The sequence below is a fragment of the Eublepharis macularius genome, chromosome 15, assembly GCF_028583425.1.
Source record: "Eublepharis macularius isolate TG4126 chromosome 15, MPM_Emac_v1.0, whole genome shotgun sequence".
NCBI classification, from domain to species: domain Eukaryota; kingdom Metazoa; phylum Chordata; class Lepidosauria; order Squamata; family Eublepharidae; genus Eublepharis; species Eublepharis macularius.
In genome coordinates, this window is record NC_072804.1 from 33,170,442 (window position 1) to 33,190,410 (window position 19,969).

At 46.6% G+C, this 19,969-nt stretch overlaps 1 protein-coding gene across 3 annotated transcripts in view; it reads left to right on the forward strand.

The window, feature by feature from the left end:
• The window catches only part of MAP7D1 (MAP7 domain containing 1), a 68,430-nt gene that overhangs the window by 15,106 nt on the left and 33,355 nt on the right, over window positions 1-19,969 (forward strand). For all 3 annotated transcript variants that reach the window (XM_055000001.1, XM_055000002.1, XM_055000003.1), the window contains exon 2: window positions 16,880-17,326. In XM_055000001.1, coding sequence (XP_054855976.1) covers window positions 16,880-17,326 — 447 coding nt within the window. The remainder of the gene's footprint in view (window positions 1-16,879; window positions 17,327-19,969) is intronic.

The following is a 19,969-nucleotide window of genomic DNA, read 5'->3' on the forward strand; positions in this document are numbered from 1 at the left end:
CAGGGTCTCCTTTCTGGAAGCAGAACTCTGGGATCCTTGCAAAGTGACGATGGAAGAAGTTCTGCAGTTTGGATGCTGCAGGGGAAGGAGTGAGTGGATTGGAGCAACAGAGTGCCCAGTGAGCCTTCTAAAAGCCTGACCCATTTGCCCAGCATGTGACTCTGTGGGCTGGAATTCAAGAGGCAGGGCAGGGGCTGCCTGGGCTCCTCTTGTGGTTTTGCAAACCCCATAGTTAAGATTCTGGAGCCTCCCTTTAATGATGGGGCCGTCGGTGATCCTGTCCTGTAATCAGTGATTGGGTGGGGACGGATGCAGCCAGGGACCCAACTGAGCGCAGAATACAATTGCCAACCTCCAGATGGGGCCTGAAGATCTCCTGGAATTACAATCCATCTCCAGACAACTAAGGTCAGTTCCCCTAGGGAAAATGGCTGCTTTGGAGGGTGGACCGTATGGCATCCCAGTTTCCTGCGGATCCCAGTTTCCTGCCCTGACCAGATAGCCTCATCCAGTATCCCTCTGACTTTTTGTGCTTCTCAGGGCCCACTTGCAAAATGAATCCACCCTGTTTTCTCCTTCTCAGCATAAAACACAAGAATCTCACTTCAGCTAACACTGACCAGGCTTCTGGTTTTCCTTTTTAATATTTATAAATCTATAGCATTGTTGAGCGACAAACAACATTTCCTGGCCATTTCTCATATTTTGCAGATGAAAACCCACATTAGTCATTGAGTCCACTCCATTCCTCCTCCTCCTCCTCCCTCCTGGTCTTGCGACCCACTCTCAAGAGAGTTGCAAACTTGCAGCCCCGTTTTGGATCACATTGTGAGAGTCATCTGGCTTAGGCAAATATTGTGCCTGGTGCTTACCCAGCCTCTCATTGCTTTACATGTGTAAGACCAGGGATGGGCCATAGCGCAGTGGCAGCGCACTAGCATTTCATGCCAAAGATCCTGGGTTCAGTCCCCAATATCTCTTGTTTAAAAGACAAGACACACAGAAGCAGGCAATGACAAACCTCCTCTGAACATCTCTTGCCTTGAAAACCCTATGGGTTTGCCGTAAGGGTTGCAACTTGATGGCACTTTCCACCACCTTGATGCTCTGGAGAGCTGCTGCCAGTCAACGTTGGCATGACTGACCTTGATAGGCCAATGGTCTGTAGAATGCAGCTTTGCATGTATTTATGTAATGCATGTCTTTAGTGAGGGAGCATAGCTCAGTGGCAGATCATGTGCTATGCATGCAGAAGGTCCCAGTTTCAATAACTGTCATGTGCAGTTAAAAAGATCAGATAATAGTAGGTGATGTGAAAGACCTCTCCTTGAGACCCTGGAGAATGACTGCCAATCTGAGTGGACAATACTGGTCTTGATGGATGGACAGGCTGACTTGGTATAAGGCAGTTTCATGTCTTCATCAGGGCTCTGTAGGTCCCGTTAACTAATCTGGCAGGAGGACTGTTCTCTGTTGGTATGGTCACTGGTTCATGTGGATTAGGGCTCCTGTTTTAATTGTGAGCAGCCCTCAAAAGGAGGTCCGGAGGAGGTCAGCTTAGATCAAATCAAGCCTGAATTCTCCCTAGAAGCTAAAATGACAAAACTGAGGCTATCGTACTTGTGGTCACGTTATGAGAAGACAAAATTCTCTGGAAGAGTCAATAATGCTAGGAAAAGTGGAAGGCAATAGGAAAAGAAGACCTAAAACGAGATGGCTTGACTCAATAAAAGAAGCCACATCCTCCAGTTTGCAAGATCTGAGCAAGGTCTGTTAATGATAGGACGTTTTGGAGGTCTTTCATTCATAAGGTTGCCATAGGTTGGAGGCGACTTGACAGCACGTCCCATCACACACACAGAGCCCTCAAAAGAGCCAGGACAATTTGCCCTTTTGCCTTTCTGATTTTTGTTGCAACCCAGAAGTTGAAGGCTGATGAGAGGCAGTTGATGGGCCAGGGTATATTGAATTTTTATGAGCCCGCTCTTTAAAGCATCCGTGGAAGCCGATTCTGTGATTTTCTGTTCTGGTGGCAACCCTTCAGAAGAAAATGACTCAGCTGCTTTTTGTCTGCCTTTTAAAAAAACTTCTGCATGAGTTGCCAGATTTTTCCCCCTGTGTTTTTTAAACTCAGAATTTGGAGGTGGTTGCCAGACTTTTTTTACCAGTAAAAGCTTGGTTTCTGAATAGTTCCTCTGCACCATTTTGCAGGGGGCTGCATCCAAGTCTATGGCAGTCCATGCGTGGCTTCCTCCCGAGCCCTTAGCCCAGACATTCTGTTTTGAGGAAGGCCTCCTAATAGGGCCTTCCAAAGGTCCAAAGCTTGTAAGGCAGACAGCAAAGGAAAACACAGAGCTCATGGGTAGTATAGTGGTTAGAGTATCAGACTAGAATCTGGGCAACCCGCGTCTGAATCCCCACCTGAACATGGAAACTCGCTGGGTGACCTTGAGCCAATCGCACACTTTCCATGTAACCTACCTCACAGGGCTGTTGTAAGGCTAAATGAATGAGAGGAGAAAAATGTAAGTCACTTTGGTTCCGGAGCGAGGAACTGGGGAGAAAGGCAGGGGAAAAAATAATGCTTTTTTGCTTGTGGGAGGTTGCCGGTTCAATCCTTGCTGTTTCCAGTGCAATGTGGAAACATATACTACGGCTGGAACAATCAAGCTGTTGCCAGTGCAAAGAGACTGTGCGAAGTGCCTTGCCCCAGTGCTCTGGCTCACTTAGGATTGCCAGCTCTAGGTTGGGAAATTCCTGAAAATTTCGAGGTGGGGAGCCTGGGGAGGGTGGAGTTTGGAGTAAGAGTTTATCAGGGATGTGATGCTATAGCACCCACCCTCAAAAGCAGCTGTTTCCTCCAGGGGAACCAATCTCTCTCATCTGGAGACCAGCTGTAATTCCAGGAGATCTCCAGGCTCCATCTGGAGGCTGGCAACCCTGAGCTCACGGCAGACTATTTCCATATGTGGGCCATCCTGCCCCCACTTCCTGCCTGGTGTCCTTTTCCTGGATGGCAGCTTTGTCTGGCAGCTTAGCAAACTGGGCCAATGTGTTTCGCTGTCATCCACTCCCTTTCAAGCTCTGCATCTCCAGACAGCACAATTTGTTTCTTTTGATTCCTCTTTCAGTTGTCACTGCCAGCTGCGTGTTGAATTCCACCCCCCAAAAGAAGCCGTCTCTGCTTTGAGGGACATTCAGGCCCTTCCGCACACACCTCCACTCGTTCTGTCGTGCTGAAGTGCTTCTGTTACTTATCAAAATCTCCTCCTTCAAAGCATGATCAGAGCATGTTCAGTCTTTGGAAGGTAAACATTTCCAGCGAAGAGGGTTTTCCCACTTCCAGCAGGATGTGACTACCAACTGTGGCCTGGCATCTGCTGTTGCGTTTCGGAGAACTTGCAGATTATGTCTAATTGCATTCTGTGAAAGGATCACAATTCTGGTGGCCACCTTCTGCTTTCCAATCTGCTCTCCCCACCTTCTTGATGGAGCGAGCTGGTGAGCTTGGATACAGTTGGAACCTCCATGCAAGGAGGTACTCTACCTCAAAGTTGCTGGGACAAATGACGTGTTGTTGGGAACTGAATCTTGGGAGTGGATGTGCCTTGGTCTGATCCAGGATGAGAAGTCTCAGGTCTTTAGGTCTGGCCTCTGAACTGTGAGTCATGTTTGAGGAAACCAGCCACTAAGAGTGGTCCAAAATTTGTGCTGCGTCGATGGAGAGAGATGCATCAGCCAGCCAAAATAAAATGGGGCAGTCTGTATGGGCTAATAGCCTAGGGTTGCCAGCTCTAAGTTGGAAAATTCCTGGAGATTTGGTAGGTGGAATCTGGGGAGGGCAGGGTTTGAAGGGGGGCGGTCTCAGCAGAGCATAAGGCCATCGAGTCCACTTTCCGAAGCAGCCGTTTTCTCCAGGGCAACAGATGTCTGTGATATAAATGAAATATGCCAATTAAGAAAATGTGTATATTTGGCGTCCAGCCCACTTGCAGAGACCACAGGATTAAGCTGAGCATTGGAATCCCAACATTTTATTAGCCTTATTTGAAAAATGACCACATCCTACCCCTCCACCACCAGCCCCACACCACTGGGAGAGATGCCCATTAAGATGGTATGCCACAGATACTGTTGCCTCAACACATTCCTTTCCTCCTACCTACAGTTTAGAAGACAGCAATAGCAACATAATACGTTGTTAGAAGCAATAAAAAGTCACCAAGCAGTAAACAAGTTTCAGGGTTTCACAGAACTCTTCATCACATTGAATATTTAACACAAAAGGGGAAGGGGGAGGAAAAAAGATGTTCCTCGTTCAAAGAGTGATGGAAGCCTGTTTACAGCAAGTGACAGTTTTCTTGGCTGGTGATTAGTTACGCTTTTTGGAAACTAGTTAAGTAGGCATATGGCCCATGCTGGTTGCATCAAAGCATGCTGGAAGAAGCTTGGGGCACAATACACAGATCAGCACTTATTCAAATGCGTCTCTAGGGCCCCTTGTTTAAGCAGAGAGCAGAAATAAATGCAGAATGCAGCGGTTGTCTTAATAGAAAAGCTGGAGATTAATTTTAGATGATCCCCTAGGTATACAGTTATGTATCCAGCCATCCACACACTTTGCAGAATGGGAGTTCCCCTCCTGATACAATCCACTGAGACCACTGAAGTTTTGTGCTTGGGAGTCAGCAAGCCCCCAGGAATAGAATGGCAGTGGGGGGGGGCGAAATGCTTGGTCTGCAATGGGAGGGGCAATAAGTGGGGATCACTGGCCCCTTTCCCACAAATGGCAATGTTGTTCCAGCTAAGGAGCTGTGTGGTTGGGTACCAGTCACTACCTGTAGTATTGGGGTCGTACCGCTGTGTGGTTGAGGAGGGTGTTTTTTTCCTCTTTGACACACAGTCCCATCATCAGGTAACCAAAGGCGCTAGCAAGATAATATTGACAGCTTGGACAGAAGTAGATCCTCGCAACTGAGTGTCCTTTCGTCCAAAACAAGTCAGTCCAGTTGCTCCAGCCTTGCCCAAAGCGGGATGTCCTTTGGGGATTTTGTGTGCTGGGTTGTTTTCTCCTGTTTTGGAGAAGTGCAAAGAAAAAAAATCTGCTTTCGACGGCCTTATAAGATCCAGAAATGCTCCAAACAGAGGTGGAGCTTCTGATACAATGTCTGGCTCCATCAAAGTCTAGTCTGGCTCAGTAGCCATTACACCGCACTATGGGTTGCCAACTCTGGGTTGGGAAATTCCTAACAATGCCGGGGGGGGGGGGGGGACTAGAGTCCACCTTCTGAAGCACCCATTTTCTCCAAGGGAACTGATCTCTGTAGCCAGGAGATCAGTTGTAATTCTGTGAGATATCCAGACCCCGCGTGGAGGTTGGCAAGCCTAGGTGTGTGAGGAGTGCCCATGCTATCCCTTGTGCAGCAAGTTGTTTGCCTGTCTTATATCTGATGATTAAGCACTGTGGATTTGAGTGCTCCCTTCCTCTTTTTCTGTGTCAGTCACTTGTGGAATTTGGGAGTGGTGCTGGGGAGCATGCCGTCATGCAAAATCTGGGGTAGTGCCTAGAAAACAGCCCGTGCCTGTTAAGAATGGACAGAGAACCTCAGAAGAGTCTGTAGAAGGATTGGGTGATGCGGCTCTGCAGTAAGAACATGATTGCTGGGTAAATTACTTGCCTCACCGCATGTGACCACGTGTCTGATCTGCACAAGTAAAAGACTCCTGTGAAAACCTGCAGCGAGGGCAAGCCGGCATGCTAAGAGTTCTCCCGTCACTTCAAAAACATGAGCACCAGGCCATCGCTCATTCTGCCACCTGAACCGGTTGCCTCAACCGGTTGCGTTTTCAGACCAAGCCTGAAAATATATATATACTGGGAGAGGGGGAGATATTTCTTTATATCCATCTAATGGATTTTCTCTCCCTTGACCAATCTGCAAGAAGCTTGGGGCAATGTCTGTGGCCGCCTTGTCCCCTATTTCCATCCACCTAACAGCCTTGTGAGGTAGGCTGGGCTGAGAGTGTTTCCGGCCCGAGGTCACCCAGCAAGCTTTATAGCTGAGCAGGGATTCGAATCTGGCCCTTCTTCATTCACACTCTAACTATTACCCATGTTGGCTGTCTGTTTTGTGAAGGGTTTGTAAAGTATGTGGCAAGGATGCATCTGAAACAATTTTAATTCTGCCTCAGCCCCCAATCCATTTAACCTAAATTGGACCGGAACTTCATGTGAAAGCAAATTGCCCTAACCCAGCTCTATGAGCCCCAGGGAGACTAAATCCCTCCCGGAATATTGTCTGCCAATCCCGCCCCTCTCTGGCAGGGGAGTGGGGGTGGGGGGCTTGTGCATCTGCAACTGCTTTAATAGCTCGTTTAAAGGCTGCAATTCCCATGTTGCCAAGCCTCATTAAGAAGAAAAGGCATCTCCATTCATAAATCCACCCTAGACCCTGGAGATGAACAAGAGATTGTCTCTCTGAAAGAGCGAGCGGGCAGCATACCACCACTCAGGAAACTGTCTCTGCTTGCTGCCAGATGAGGACCACATGGTGGGGCGGAGTGGAAGGGTCTATTTTAAGCCTTGGATCTTTGTTACAGACGTGGTCCGATGAGGAATCGGCAGCCAGCATCACAGATTCATTGAGCCAAGCATTGCCAGTATCAAGTCTGGCCTCTAATAGAATATGAGCTTTTGTTTTTAAAACTGAAGGATGTTCTTTAGTTCTTGCATTTCTGCAGAAAAGCAGGTGAATATAGAGACGTGTGTGTTTGCGCCCCAGGGGTCCCCAGGACCCAATCACCAGACTAGCTGCTAGGGTAGCTGGCCTCTATGTGGAGCCTGGAATTTCAACAGATCTCCAGACTACAGCGATCAGTTCCTCTGGAGAAAATGGCTGCTTTGGAGAGTGGACTCTATGGCATTATGCCCCACTGAGTTCCCTCCTTTCACTAAATCCTGCCCTCCCCATGCTTCACCCTCCAAATGGAGCTGGCAGCCCTTGCCAGCTATCAAGGAGACAGACATCAGCTGACCTATACAAGAAGTGATTGGCACAAGGTTCCTGTGAGGGCACGAATATTCCTTGTTTAGAGAGGCAAAATACCTTGAACCAACCGTTGCTGTGTCAGAATTTGAACTCAGGATTTGAACGGTTTATATGTGATCTCTGTGCCCATTCCTCTTTTGTTTCATGCACTCTCAAAATTCCAGGATCCTTTTTTACCTCTCTGGCATCCATCATTTAATAATCTGAGCCAAAAGGAATGGTGGAGTATAAAAATTTGTAGTGTCCAGAGTGCCAAACTAGTATCTGGAAGACCCAGGTTTCACTCTGCCATGGAAGCTTGCTGGGTGACCTTGGGCCAGTCACAAACACACACAGTCTAACCTACCTCACAGGGATGTTGTGAGGATAAAATGGAGGAGAGGGGGAGATTTGGGTCCCCATTGGGACAGCATATAAATTAAGTAAAATAAGAACGCACAATTTTGTTCTTAATACTGAGTTTGAATTATTTTTTTAAAATGCTCTCTGTCATTTGCCTTGGAGAGATGCGCCTGATTCTTTTAAATGTTGTGAGCCAGAAAAGGGGTGAGTTCCCCTACCCTTCCATGCTATTTGAATGATTAAAGTTTCCTTCAACTTCTCTAACAAAGAATAAGTGGCCCACCTTTCACTGAGGTGTTCAGTCTTCATCTAGAAAGTGAGAATGCTTGTGAAGATTAAATGCTCCTTAGTTAAAAATCCCTGCACGTAGAAAATTAGCAAGTTAGAAAGAAGGCTAGATAGGAGGAGTTCACTGACATAACAGTTTTCTATAGCATACAGTTTTCCTTAATAAAGGAAAAATTGTGGGTACCCCCACCAGCCTGATGTGGCACAGCCCAGTTCCAGGTTTACCACCTCCATGGGAACTAAACCTTAACCACAGCAAAAGTGGGAGAGGTATGTCTGTTGATCCTTTCTCTGACTCGGAGCTCCCTAATTCCAGGTTTGAGGATTAAATCTTCAACAACAGAGGAGTGTGGGAATGTTCCCAGGCCTCTTTGGTACCTCCACCCTTCTTTCATTGTTTTTTATCCATCACAAGTGTCAGTGCATATGTTTCCCAACATTGCTGATTCAATCTGCAATCTATAGCGACTTTCCTTAATGAGGACTAGGACTAGCATTCCAGGAACAGTGGTTGGTGATGGAGGAAGGGGAGAGAGTATTTCTAGTGACAAAAATGTATGTATTTACACAGCACATGCATAGACAATGTGGTGGGCTGCTTAGATTACTGGGTTGGAAATGTCCAAGTTTCTCTTTCTGTATGATAAAATCAGCATCTCTCTCTCTCTCTCTCTCTCTCTCTCTCTCTCTCTCTCTCTCTCTCTCTCTCTCTCTCTCTCTCTCTCTCTCGGAAACTTTTTTGTAAACATTTGAGTGACAGCTTTTGCTCAAGGAACTTTACTGGCTATCCCAGATAGTGTCTTGTAATTCATAAGGATGTGTGAATTGGCATCTTTGAATGTAAAATAGCATATGCAAATTGTGTGTGTGTTTTAAGGGCTCTTGACCTTTTTTGCCCATCCATAGATGGACTCTCTGCTTGGATTGGAGCAATCAAGGCTGGAATCTGCGCCCCTCCCCCAGTCAAGCATAAAACTTGATAGATAACCTTGAGCAAGTTACGCAATCTTCTTTCAGAGCACTTCATAAGATTTTTGTTTGGCAAAAAGCATCCTAGTGAGTTCCTCATAAGTAAGGTTGCCAACCCCTGGATGAGGCCTGGAGTTCTCCCAGAATTAGAACTGATCTGCAGACCTACAGCTGCCCTGGAGAAAATGGCAGCTTCAGTAGATGGACTGTATGGCATCACATCCCCACAGAGGTCTCTTCCCGCCCCCAAACACTGCTTCCCCAGGCACTATTCCCAAATCTCCAGGAATTTCCCAAGCTGGAGTTAGCACTCCTACTCAGAAGAAAGTCTGGATAAGTAATCAATAGATTATCATGGAAATATATGCAGTCCTTTCTTAGCAAGCCTAAACTTATATTACCGCTTGAACTATATGACACGCATTATTTATAACTTGGCATATAAAATTGTACTATTTGGTATAGGCATGGATTTTATAAGTTTAAATGCCTCATGCAAGCCACATTGCAAATGCACCCAATGGGAGAGAGAGCAAGCACTGCAGAGCGCTTCCTTAGCACATGTACCTTTGTTTTAGGCATTTAGTAGGAAAAAATGAAAGGTTGAAAATAGAAAACATAAATTGTGTAGTAATGAAAAGAAAGCATATTATTTGGACAAAATCAGTCACCATTGGGCTAGCAGCAAATTTCAACATTACATTAAAATCAACATTAAAAATGCAAGATTCTTTGACAGTACATTATCACATACATCCTATATTAATTGTTGCCAAAATTAGTCACATTGATTTAAGCGATAAATCTTTGAAAATATGTTGTATATGTGTACAGCTTATGTAGGAATTTGTGCTGTTGATTGTCTTACTTAAATACTTTCATGTCACACCTTATCTTAAAAGCAATAAGCTCATTCCAAAAGAGAAAATATTGCATTTTTTTTCAGTGTCCCTCCACATTTCCAATTTTTCCAGGCCTTCACATCTGCGTGTTGCTTTTAGATTTTATTTTGATATGGATGGCTCTGTTTACCTGCAATTGATTCATGCGCGTATCTATATTTATAAGATCTCTGTGTGTGTGTGTGTGTGTGTGTGTGTGATGTTGTTTTTGAGCCAAAATGTTGCAATTAGTTACCATTCACAGCATTTTTTTAGATAGTGGCAAACCCTAATGCCAAGTACTGGTTTCATCCTTCTGTCACCACCACCACTCCAATTTCAGTCATTCACTGTTCCCATGACTTCTCTGAAGTTTTCTCTCAAGCAACTCCATTTTTCTCCGTCCCTGGGTATCTCCCCCCCGCCCCATCGTGCCTTTTCCATCTTGCTCATTCAGCCTTGGTTTGTGTGTTCCTGTGTTTTGGAATAACAGCTCGCATCGTTCCTCTTTCCTATTCTCTCCTCATCCAACCCCGCCTCCTCTATAAACTAGAAAGAGTCACGGGTGCAGAACAAATACCCAGAGAAAAGGCAGATCTTGTGACCAGCAAAAAGCGCTGCCAACTGCAGGATCCCGCAAGCTTCCTCATAGTAGAGAAATGCAGCCATGCTCTGTGCGTGGATGGAAAACAGCCCCTTTCATAAACGCGAGCAATAGGTTGCCAGCGGTGGAAAAGAACTCTCTATCCCGACTTTCCACCAATTGTTGAAAGAGAGGTTCTAACTGAATGCTGTATATTGGAAAAGTACTGATGGAAGTTACTTTTATCTGTCTGGTTTTTTTCTCAGCGTGTGGTTAAAACAGAACTGAGGGTGTGGCCTGTGACTGTTTGCACCCCACCCCACCCTGAGCATAACCAAATGCAGCTTCCCTTAAGCTACTTCTAGGAAACCTGAAGAAGTCTGAACGCCAGAAATGGTTTCCCTTTGCGGACAGGAAGGGTTGACGGGCAAATGCAGAACATCAGAGAATGTCTGAGCTATCATTTTTGTTTTCATTTCTTTTAAAGAGCCTGCACCTTGTGGTTAGAGCAACTGGGCTACATCCTGCCACTCGGCTCGATTAAAGCGCAAAGCCTTCTGCAGGTCCAATGCACTGTTTAGCCTGTTTTACAAATAATTTGTTTGGTGTTTCTGGCACTCTGCAGCTTTTCTAGAGCCAGGGCACACTCCACATAGTAGAAGATCATGTGACATCAGAGACACTGGAAGGTCTCCTGCTATGGCCGGAGATGCCCTGTCAGCAGCCTAGGTTACCTGCCATTGGTTGGTAGAGTGGTGGTGGTGGGGGGGGGATGCAGCTTCTGACACTGCAACAGCACTTCCATTGTGGCCAGGAAAGTGACATCATCACGTCAGCACAACACTCTACAATATCTAGAGCACCACACCAACAAGATGACATTGTTTACAGGGTTGTGCTGGAAGAGACATTGCAGCATCGGAACACTGCATATTTATGGTTCTGCCCCATCCATCTTCTGCCAATTGCCAGTGCTCTGTGGGCAACCCTACATGGGAGAGGAAGACCTCTCAGTGGTATCAAGGACAAGAAAGCTGGAGGCAAGGAATACCCCTGGAGGTGTACAACAGTGAGGAACAAATCAAGGGTCAGAGCTGTGAAGGAATCCTTACCACCCCGAGTGACCTCATCCCTCCTTGGGAAGGGCCTGTGGCTCTGGCGGTAGAGCATTTGCTTGGAATCAAAATGTCCCAGGTTCAATGCCCAGCACCGCAGCTAAAAGGATTCGGTGGCCGCTGCCAGTCTGAGTAGGTAATACTGACCTTAGTGAACCGATGGACTGATTCAGTATTAGGCAGCTTCATTTGCTGTTCCTCTCAGCAGGCACGCATAGGGAGGCAGGAGGCATGGCACAATGCTGTTCTTCCAAAAAAGCAGCAAAACCCAAAGTGGATGTATGGAGCAAGACCATTGCTCTTCCATAAATTGCTCTTCTCCTTGTACTGGAAATGCTCAGGCCTTCCTAGAGCCTCTTCATACCTTTTGAGCTCACGAAGGTGCCTTGTCTTCTTGAGTCAGATCATTGGTCTGTCAAGGTTACTGGCATTGCTGAAGATTCAGCCTCAGAGCTTCTGCACACCAAGCAGATGCTCTAGCATGATGCCACAGGCCCAGCCCCTCTTCTTCACCCAGTCTCTGCAGTTCTGCAATATCTGCGTCTCCACCTTAGGCTGAGAGTTTCACTGAAAAATTCCAAATGTTACTCGCCCCCCAACTATGCTCCCAGATCCCTAAATGCAGCCTGAATAAATAAGGAAGTTAATTTTCATGCAGAATTGGAAGGAAGCATGATGATTAACTTCCTGAGGATAGTTTATATGGATATTGATGAAATGCAAAGTTTGAAGGGGGATGTTTTGTTTTTGTTTTGCAAGCCAGGTGCTTTGGGGTTTGATGCGCCTAGTCTTAGGCACCACATAACCAGGCTGCACAGTGTGGGAGGGTGAATATGTCAGTTGTGTATGTGTGTACCCGTGGTGTCCCTGCCTGGACTTGCAAACTGACTCCACTTTAATCTTGCAAGCAATATGCCCACACACAAGTGCAGGAGAGGGAAGCAGCCAAACGCACTCCCCACCCTCTCTCTGCTCACCATGCTGGTTTTCAACTCTGGGTTGGGAAAGATTTGCAAGGTGGAGCCTGGGCAGGGAGAGATTTGGGGAGAGGAAGGAACTCAATTGAGTATAGAGTCCATCCGCCATAGCAGCCATTTTCTCCAGGGGAACTGATCTTTGTTTGGAGAGTTGAAATTCCAGCTCCCACCTGGAGGTTGGCAACCTACCTTCACACACTTAGTCATTGCTATTTACAGGTAATGTGTTGGATCGAGTATACCCAAATTCAATGTTTTTGTCTCCCATAAAGTACACTGTGTGAATTTTGACTCAAAACTACCTAGCTTACCTCACAGGGCTGTTGCGAAATGTCTGTGGGGTAATTGTTTATTCAACCCTGGGCAGTTCGGAGGAGAAGTGAAACAAGTACTCCTGACAGACTAAAACTGCCTTGATACTCTGTATTTTATCTAATCCAGTTTGTATGGACTAAAATCAAGACGGTTAACTAAAACTAAAAAATATGTGCTCCTATGAGCTACCTATGCTTCATGTGGTATAATGTCAGCCCTAGAATTGCTTATGTTCTGTTTCAGTATTTCTTCAACTCTGTATTGGATTTTTACTAATGCTATGTCTTTGTAAAATTGTGTTTATTTATCCTATGGCATTGTTTATGGAAATCGACTGTACTAATCTCACACTGTGTAATCCGCCTTGAGTCTCAGGTGAGAAAGGCGGACTATAAATGACATAAATAAATAAAAAAAAATGCCTCAGGAAGCCAAAACAGCCCCACTACGCATTCCGGGATGGCCCAGTTAACTGATTTGGGCGTGAAGGAGAAAGTTGTGTTGTTTCCAAAAACAGAGCTAAAAAGCAGCCATTTGGAAGTCTGTTTCTGGGGAACTTCAGGGCTCAGTCCTGAGGTCTCCTTGCTGGACTTTATCCATAACCTTCCCCGCCACCCACCACTCCTTCCTCGGTCTTTCCATCTTTTGCTTCCTATGAAATTCGCTTCCCCCTCTTCTCTCTGCGTCGCCTATCATTATCCAGCAGAGCGATACTGATGAGTCTGCAATATGTGCCAGCTAATTACATGATGCAGGAGACGGTTAAAGATTTAGAGGGCCGGGATAATCGCAAAGGCATTATGATGGGCGATCGGTTCTTCATTGGTTGCGTCTGTATTTGCACAGAAAGGGTGCTTTTGCAACCTTTGTCCCGTGATTATAGGGTGTTGTGGTGTTTGTTAAGAACACCTCCCTGTTCTAAAAAACTTTGCAAGCTCAGTGCTGGCCATGGAGGAAGGAAGGGAAAGGGAAACAAGGGGCAGATTTAAAAAATGCAGTTGTGTGTGTTTAAGCTTTGTTTCATTTTGGAGTAAGGAAAGGGGGGGTTATGCCAAAGGCTTAATGGATAGGAAGGTTTGGTGTTGTGGTTAAGAGCATGGGACTCTAATCTGGAAAGCCGGGGTTGATTCCCCACTCCTCCACTTGCAGCCAGCTGGGTGACCTTGGGTCAGTCACAGCTTCTAGCTCTCTCAGCCCCACCTACCTCACAGGGTGTTTTGTTGTGGGGATAATAATAACATACTTTGTAAACCGCTCTGAGTGGATGTTAAGTCATTCTGAAGGGTGGTATATAAACCGAATGTTGTTGTTATTATTTAGACAGGATCTGAAGGAAGAAATAGAGCTGTCATCTCACAGGTTTACTGGAAGGGCGTTCTAAGCAGCAGGTAGCCCTGTTCACAAGTTACAGTGAACACACGTGCAATCCTCATACTATGTACACTTGATTTTTGTTATATGTGTATTGAATAATTCTCATGTCCTATTGAATGCATTTATGGCTGAACATGAGCTTGAAACCACACAGTTAGGAAAGGGTTGCCAGGTCTCTTACGATGGCGATAGACACCCTGCTGCTGTTCCTTCAGTCAGCGGGATAATTTTTAAAAAATTGCTTGCGTTGTGTGTGATGTGGAGTTATTTCTACGTAAAAGCTGGATGTGATGTCATGCTGCTCTAGAAACTACCAGAAATGCTATGGCTTTGCCACAGAGTTTCTGGCAATTCCTAGAATCAGGGTTTTTTTTCAGGGGGAACACAGGGGAATGGAGTTCCGGCACCTCTTGAAAATACTTGGCAATAGTGCTTGAAAACAATATGATTCCAAAGAATCCCGTGTGTTTCTTCCTCATTTCCCTCTTGAGAGTTCCACCACCACTTTTCCCAGAAAAAAACCCCTGCCTAGAATGATATGATGGAAGTGATGTCAGGTTCACATACCCCTGGCGGTTCTAAATATTCTTGGCTACCTGTGAACTTCTGGGTAGCCTGGGAACTTCAGGGTGCTAGTGCTTCCCTTTAAAATCTTCCTAGCTTGGGGCAAGCATCATTTCACCCTTGCAACAGTTAAATTCAGGCCACCATGCTGTATAAAAATTGTCACCGGCTGAGAGCAGGGCCTTCATAGTAGCTGCCCCAAAGCTCTGAATTATTTCCCAAGAGAGGGTAAGGATAGTTCTTCCCTTAAAGGTGTTCAGAAATGACTTAGAAATAGGGTTGACAACCTCCAGGTGGAGCCAGAATCACAATTGGTCTTCAGACTACAAACATCAGTTCCCGTGGAGAAAATGGCAAGTTTGGAGGGTGGGCTCGATGGCATTATACCCACCTGATATTGTACCTTCCCCTCCCTAAGCCCTCTCTTCCCATGCTCCACCCAAAAATCTCCAGGAATTTCCCAAGCTGAAGTTGCCAACCTTATTTAGACAGTTTCTGAAGTCTGATGTGCAGAGGGGCTGATCTGGGTGTTGTTTTCAAACGCCACCTTCTCCATCCACCAGGCAGTGATTTGTTTCTGGTCGTTTGGGTTTGTTTCCAGGATGCGGCCTTTCCTGTCTCCCTGTTCCTGGCCTCTTCTCAGGCCGCTCTCACCTGGCTCTGCCTTGCTGTCTCTCTTCCTTCAGAAACCCAGGAAGGAGCCTCCTGCCCACCCGCAGTCCGAGGTGGGGTGTGCCATCATAGGAAGTGTTTGCAGGACTCTCACACCAGACATGCTTGCTGCGTTAGATAACTTTGAAATACTGTTGTGATGAAGGAGGCCTCTGTTTATGTGTCTGTGTGTTTTGAAGAGGAGAAAGGAGGGATACAGAGGGTTATGTACTGGTGGAGGAACAACCAAGGAGCCGCTTCATATTGGTAGGCTGGGAAAGGAGTTCACACATCTTTGTTTGAAACCTTCCATCTCTGTTTATTCTTGGGGAGTTCAACTCCTGGGACACTCCAGGGAAAACAAAGAGCCTCACTAGCTCAAGATGAATATTTTTGCCTGTGGTATGGAGGGGCGGGAACCTGGCCAAGGTGGGCCATGAAGATCGCAGCCCTGTGTCCCTCACTTCAACTGCTATGGCATAGGGGTTGGAGTGTCAGATTACGATCTGGGACACCCAGGTCTGAATCCGGCTCTTCCATGAAAACTTACTGAGAGGTGACTTTGGACCAGTCGCCTAACCTACCTCACAGGGTTGTTGTCAGGATAAAATGGAGTTGCTTTGGGTCCCTGCTGGGGAAAAAGGTGGTGTATAAAAGTAAATAATAAAATATTGGTTCATACCTGTGCCTAGCTGGCACATTACCCAACAGTGCTGCTGAATTCCCATTGTGCTTAACACTCATTACCAGAGGTCATTTAGTAGAAAAAGAGCTGGAGGAACTCATTAGCATAACTCATTAGCATAACTCATTAACATATGCCACGCCTCTTGCCATCAGCAGAAGTGTGTCATTAGTATAACTGATTTGCTTATGCCACACTCCCTGATTTCACCTATTCCGGCTGCTTTGGACCCAATCCTGGCCATTCAGGGCCGAAATTGGGCTCAAAATGGTAAAAAGGGGCTGAAAATGGCTGAAAAGGGGCCCAAAATGGTCAGGATCGGGCCGCTGATGAGCGGGAGAGTGATCCACCACCTGTCAGAGGCCCGATCCAGGCCATTTCGGCCCCAATCCAGGCTGAAACGGGCCCAAAATGGCCAAGAGTCAGGTGGGCAGGGCCACCTGACATGCTGGAACTGCTGGAACTGCGTTAGAGCCCTGGTGATAACTGTGTTAACTAGGTTCTGGGATACCCAGGTTCAAATCTTCACTCCACCGTGCAAGCTCACTGGGTGGCCTTGGGCCAGACAGTTGCACACTCTCAATCTAACCTGCATCACAGAGTTGTTGTGAGGATAAAATGGAGGAACGGAGAAAAATGTTTTGAGTTGCTTTGGGTCCCTATTGGGGAGAAAACCAGAGTATAAATATATCTTTAAAAAACCACCCATAGTACTGAACTTTCAAAACCAACTAGATTTCCAGGGTATGACCTTTCGAGAGTCTGACAAAGGGAGCTCTGACTCTTGAAAGCTCATGCTCTAGAAATCTAGTTGGTCTTTACTGGGCCTGAATCTTGGTCTTCTACTACAGATCAACAGGGCTAGCCGCCTGAAACCACAGTAACTGTACGGTTTGTTAAGAGCTCGTTGCATCTGACATACCATGTACGGGGGCTGAGTTGGGAGGGAGCCCTTTCGGGATAGACTGAAATACTCCTTGAGCCATGTGTTAGGTGGGGTATACATGTTTTAATAATAAAAACTGCAGGATGCTAGCGGTTGGAGGGAGGGCATGCTATTCATTCTTCTCTTCTTTTTCCTTGCAGCTCCCAAGGGGGTTCTCCAGGATGTGACACAGCCCCCTGCAAGTGAACGGACTAGTCCCTCTCCTGCCACAGCTGCGGATACTGCAGGTCGCAGGGGTGACCGCTCTCCCTCTCCCCCCGCACCAACAGCGATCCCTCCGCCGTCTGCAGCTCTTCCTGTGGGAGTGACGCTGCCCACCCAGAATGGGCACATGGGCACTGAGACTGCTGCGGTGTCACCAGCTGAATTGGGACCTCCTCCTCAAGAGGAGCAGGCTGGCTCCCAACCTGCCACAACGCTTCCTGCTGAGGAGACCCTGCCCCCCCAAAATGATCATCCTCAACCTGTAGATGCCCAGGAAACACCCACTGTGGAAGAAACAAGTCCCCAAGAAAGTGCTCGGCCACCACCCAAGAACGAACAGCCTTCTTCTGGTGCAGGACCTTCCAGCCCCCGGACTAAACAAGGTATATTTGCGTGGTACCCCAAACTGTCAAAATGGATTTAAAAAATTGGAATTATTTCATGTGATGTTGCCGCTCATGATCCTCCTGGTGGGGGAGATGGATAGGCTTTTCGCCCTTCATTTAAAGAACTAACAACAACAACATTCAATTTATATACCGCCCTTCAGGACAACTTAGCACCCGTTCAGAGTGGTTTGCAAAGTATGTTATTATTATCCCCACAACAAACATCTTGTGAGGGGGGTGGGGATGAGAGAGCTCTGAAAGAGCTGGGACTGACCCAAGGTCACCCAGTAGAGTAAGTGGGGAATCAAACCCGGGAATCAAACTAGCAACGTGACCATCTGTACCCCCCACCCCGTAAGGGCCATCTTTCCAGTGTTGTAGGGTGGAATAGGCTGTCCCCAACTGCAGCATTTTTGCTTTCCCCAGAGTAACAAATGAAAACTCTTTTATGTAAGGCATACTTTTATTTATTTATTTATTTGTTATTAACATTTTTATCCCTTCTTTCTGCCCCAATAGAGCCACTAAGGCAGCAAACAAATTAACGTGTAGAGATTAAAATCGTCTTAAAAACCAGCACAGAAATACATTGTTAAAACAATTTAAAACCAAAGCTTAAAATAAATACAAAAGAATAAAAGCAACAGTTAAAACACTGGAGAGGGATGAGGTATTATTGAGGGAATGCCAAGCAGAATGAAAATGTCTTCACCCGCTCATGGAATATGGCAACAGAAAGGAACAGGAGAATTTCCCTGGGGAAATAATTCCTAAATTTTGGTGCCACAACTGAGATGAACATTCCCCAGATTGCTACCTGCCTAATCTCAGAAGTCCCGGGCATCTAAAGCGGTGCCTCTGACAATGACTGCAGTCAATGTCAGGTAGGTTCATAAGGGAGTAGGTGGTCCTTCAGGTATGTTGGTCTCAATCCATATAGGGCTTTAAGTGTCAGCACCAGCTCCTTGAATTGTGTCTGAAAACAAATAGGAAGCCAGGGTAGATGAGCCAGGACTGGAGTGTTATGTTCTCTACAACCCAATCCACTCAGCATCCTTGCTGCAGCATTCTGCACCAGGTGAAGTTTCTGAACATTTTCCAAGGGCAGCCCCATCTAATCTAGTAAGCTAAAACAGTGGCTCCTCATTTTTTTTGATATGGTGACGTGGTTCCAAATTTACTTTGGATGATGACCCATCCAGGCCCAAGAGATTGAGAAGGAGCTGGTGGTGGAGGAGAATTGAGGAGATGCAGGAAGATTGCAGTGTCAGCCAAGAGGTGGGTAGCAAGTGGCTCAGTGCCATACATCTCCCATGGCAGGTAGAGGGCAGTAAAGCACTTCAGGGAGCTGGGCAAGAGGTTGGGCTGCTGATGGAGCCATGCCAAGACAGAACCGATGCTCACGCACCCCACTTTCTTCCTTTCACTTTCCCATGCACTGAATTGCTCGTACCTATTCTCCAGCCTTGCCTCCTTCCTTTTCCACGCACTATCATAAAGTTACTAGTTGCCAGACAGCTTCCCCTGCGCCCCTTATTGTTGCAAAGGGAGAGCGTAAGGCAAGAATGTGAGAAACTGGAAAGGAAGAAGAGGAGAGAGGGAGAAGGGTGCAAAGGACAGGAGCTCCCATTAAGGATGGCTGGCCTGCAGCCCGCTTTCAGAGGCTTCGTGACTCACTTTTGGTCCTGACCCACAGGTTGGGAAACACTAATCTAATGCTTTGGGGGAAACTCTTGGGGCTGCTTCCCGCCCCTGGAGAGTCCAGCTGCTGAATCTAGCCTCCTTCTGTTTGCAGAGCCCAACCTGGGCTGAGTATCTTGGCATTATTAGGGTTGCCAGGCAGTCAGAATTAAACCCACACTCTCTGATGGGTCACCTGTATTTATAAATTACAGGAGGGGAAGCATGGGGCCTAACTCTGTATTCCAGAGTCTTCGTATCATCCCTAGTATGTCTTCCTCAGTCCTGCTGACCAGATGTGCTCAGAGAGTCCCATGCTGGGAACAGTTCCCAGGCATATAGGGGCTAGATTCAGGTTGCTTCCTGCACCATTTCTCCCATATTGAAATGGCCCTATGGCTATTTCAATGTGCCTCATTGGGGGAAAAGTGTATGTAGTCCATCCACGGGACAAATTGCAGGTATGCGGTACGAGATACTTTTTGCACATTTTGAATGCTGCTGCTTATTTTTTTGGTTGATTCGTAAAAAACCTCCTCTCCACTTTCATGGGGGGACTTCTGCTTATAACCCCCCACATTCCACTTTGTTTCTCCCATACCATCTCCTATGGTTTCTCCCATACCATCTCCCATACCATCTCCATGGTGGACCATTGTCCACCATGGGTTCGCCTAGCTTGTTCTAGCTCTACCTCCTAACGCAGATATTGGGGGAGGGGGGTTACCATCTTTTCGAATGTAAAAAAATTGCCCAGAGAATAAGAACTGGATCAGACCAGAGGTCCATCTAGTCTACCATCCTTTTTCAACACAGCAGCCAGCCAGCCACAGAGCATAGAGGCCAAGACCTTCCCATGCTGCTGTCTCTCAGAATGGGTATTCAGAGGTTTACTGCTTCTGTATATGGATGTCCCCTTTACTCACCATTCCTAATAGCCCTTTATGGACCTCTCCT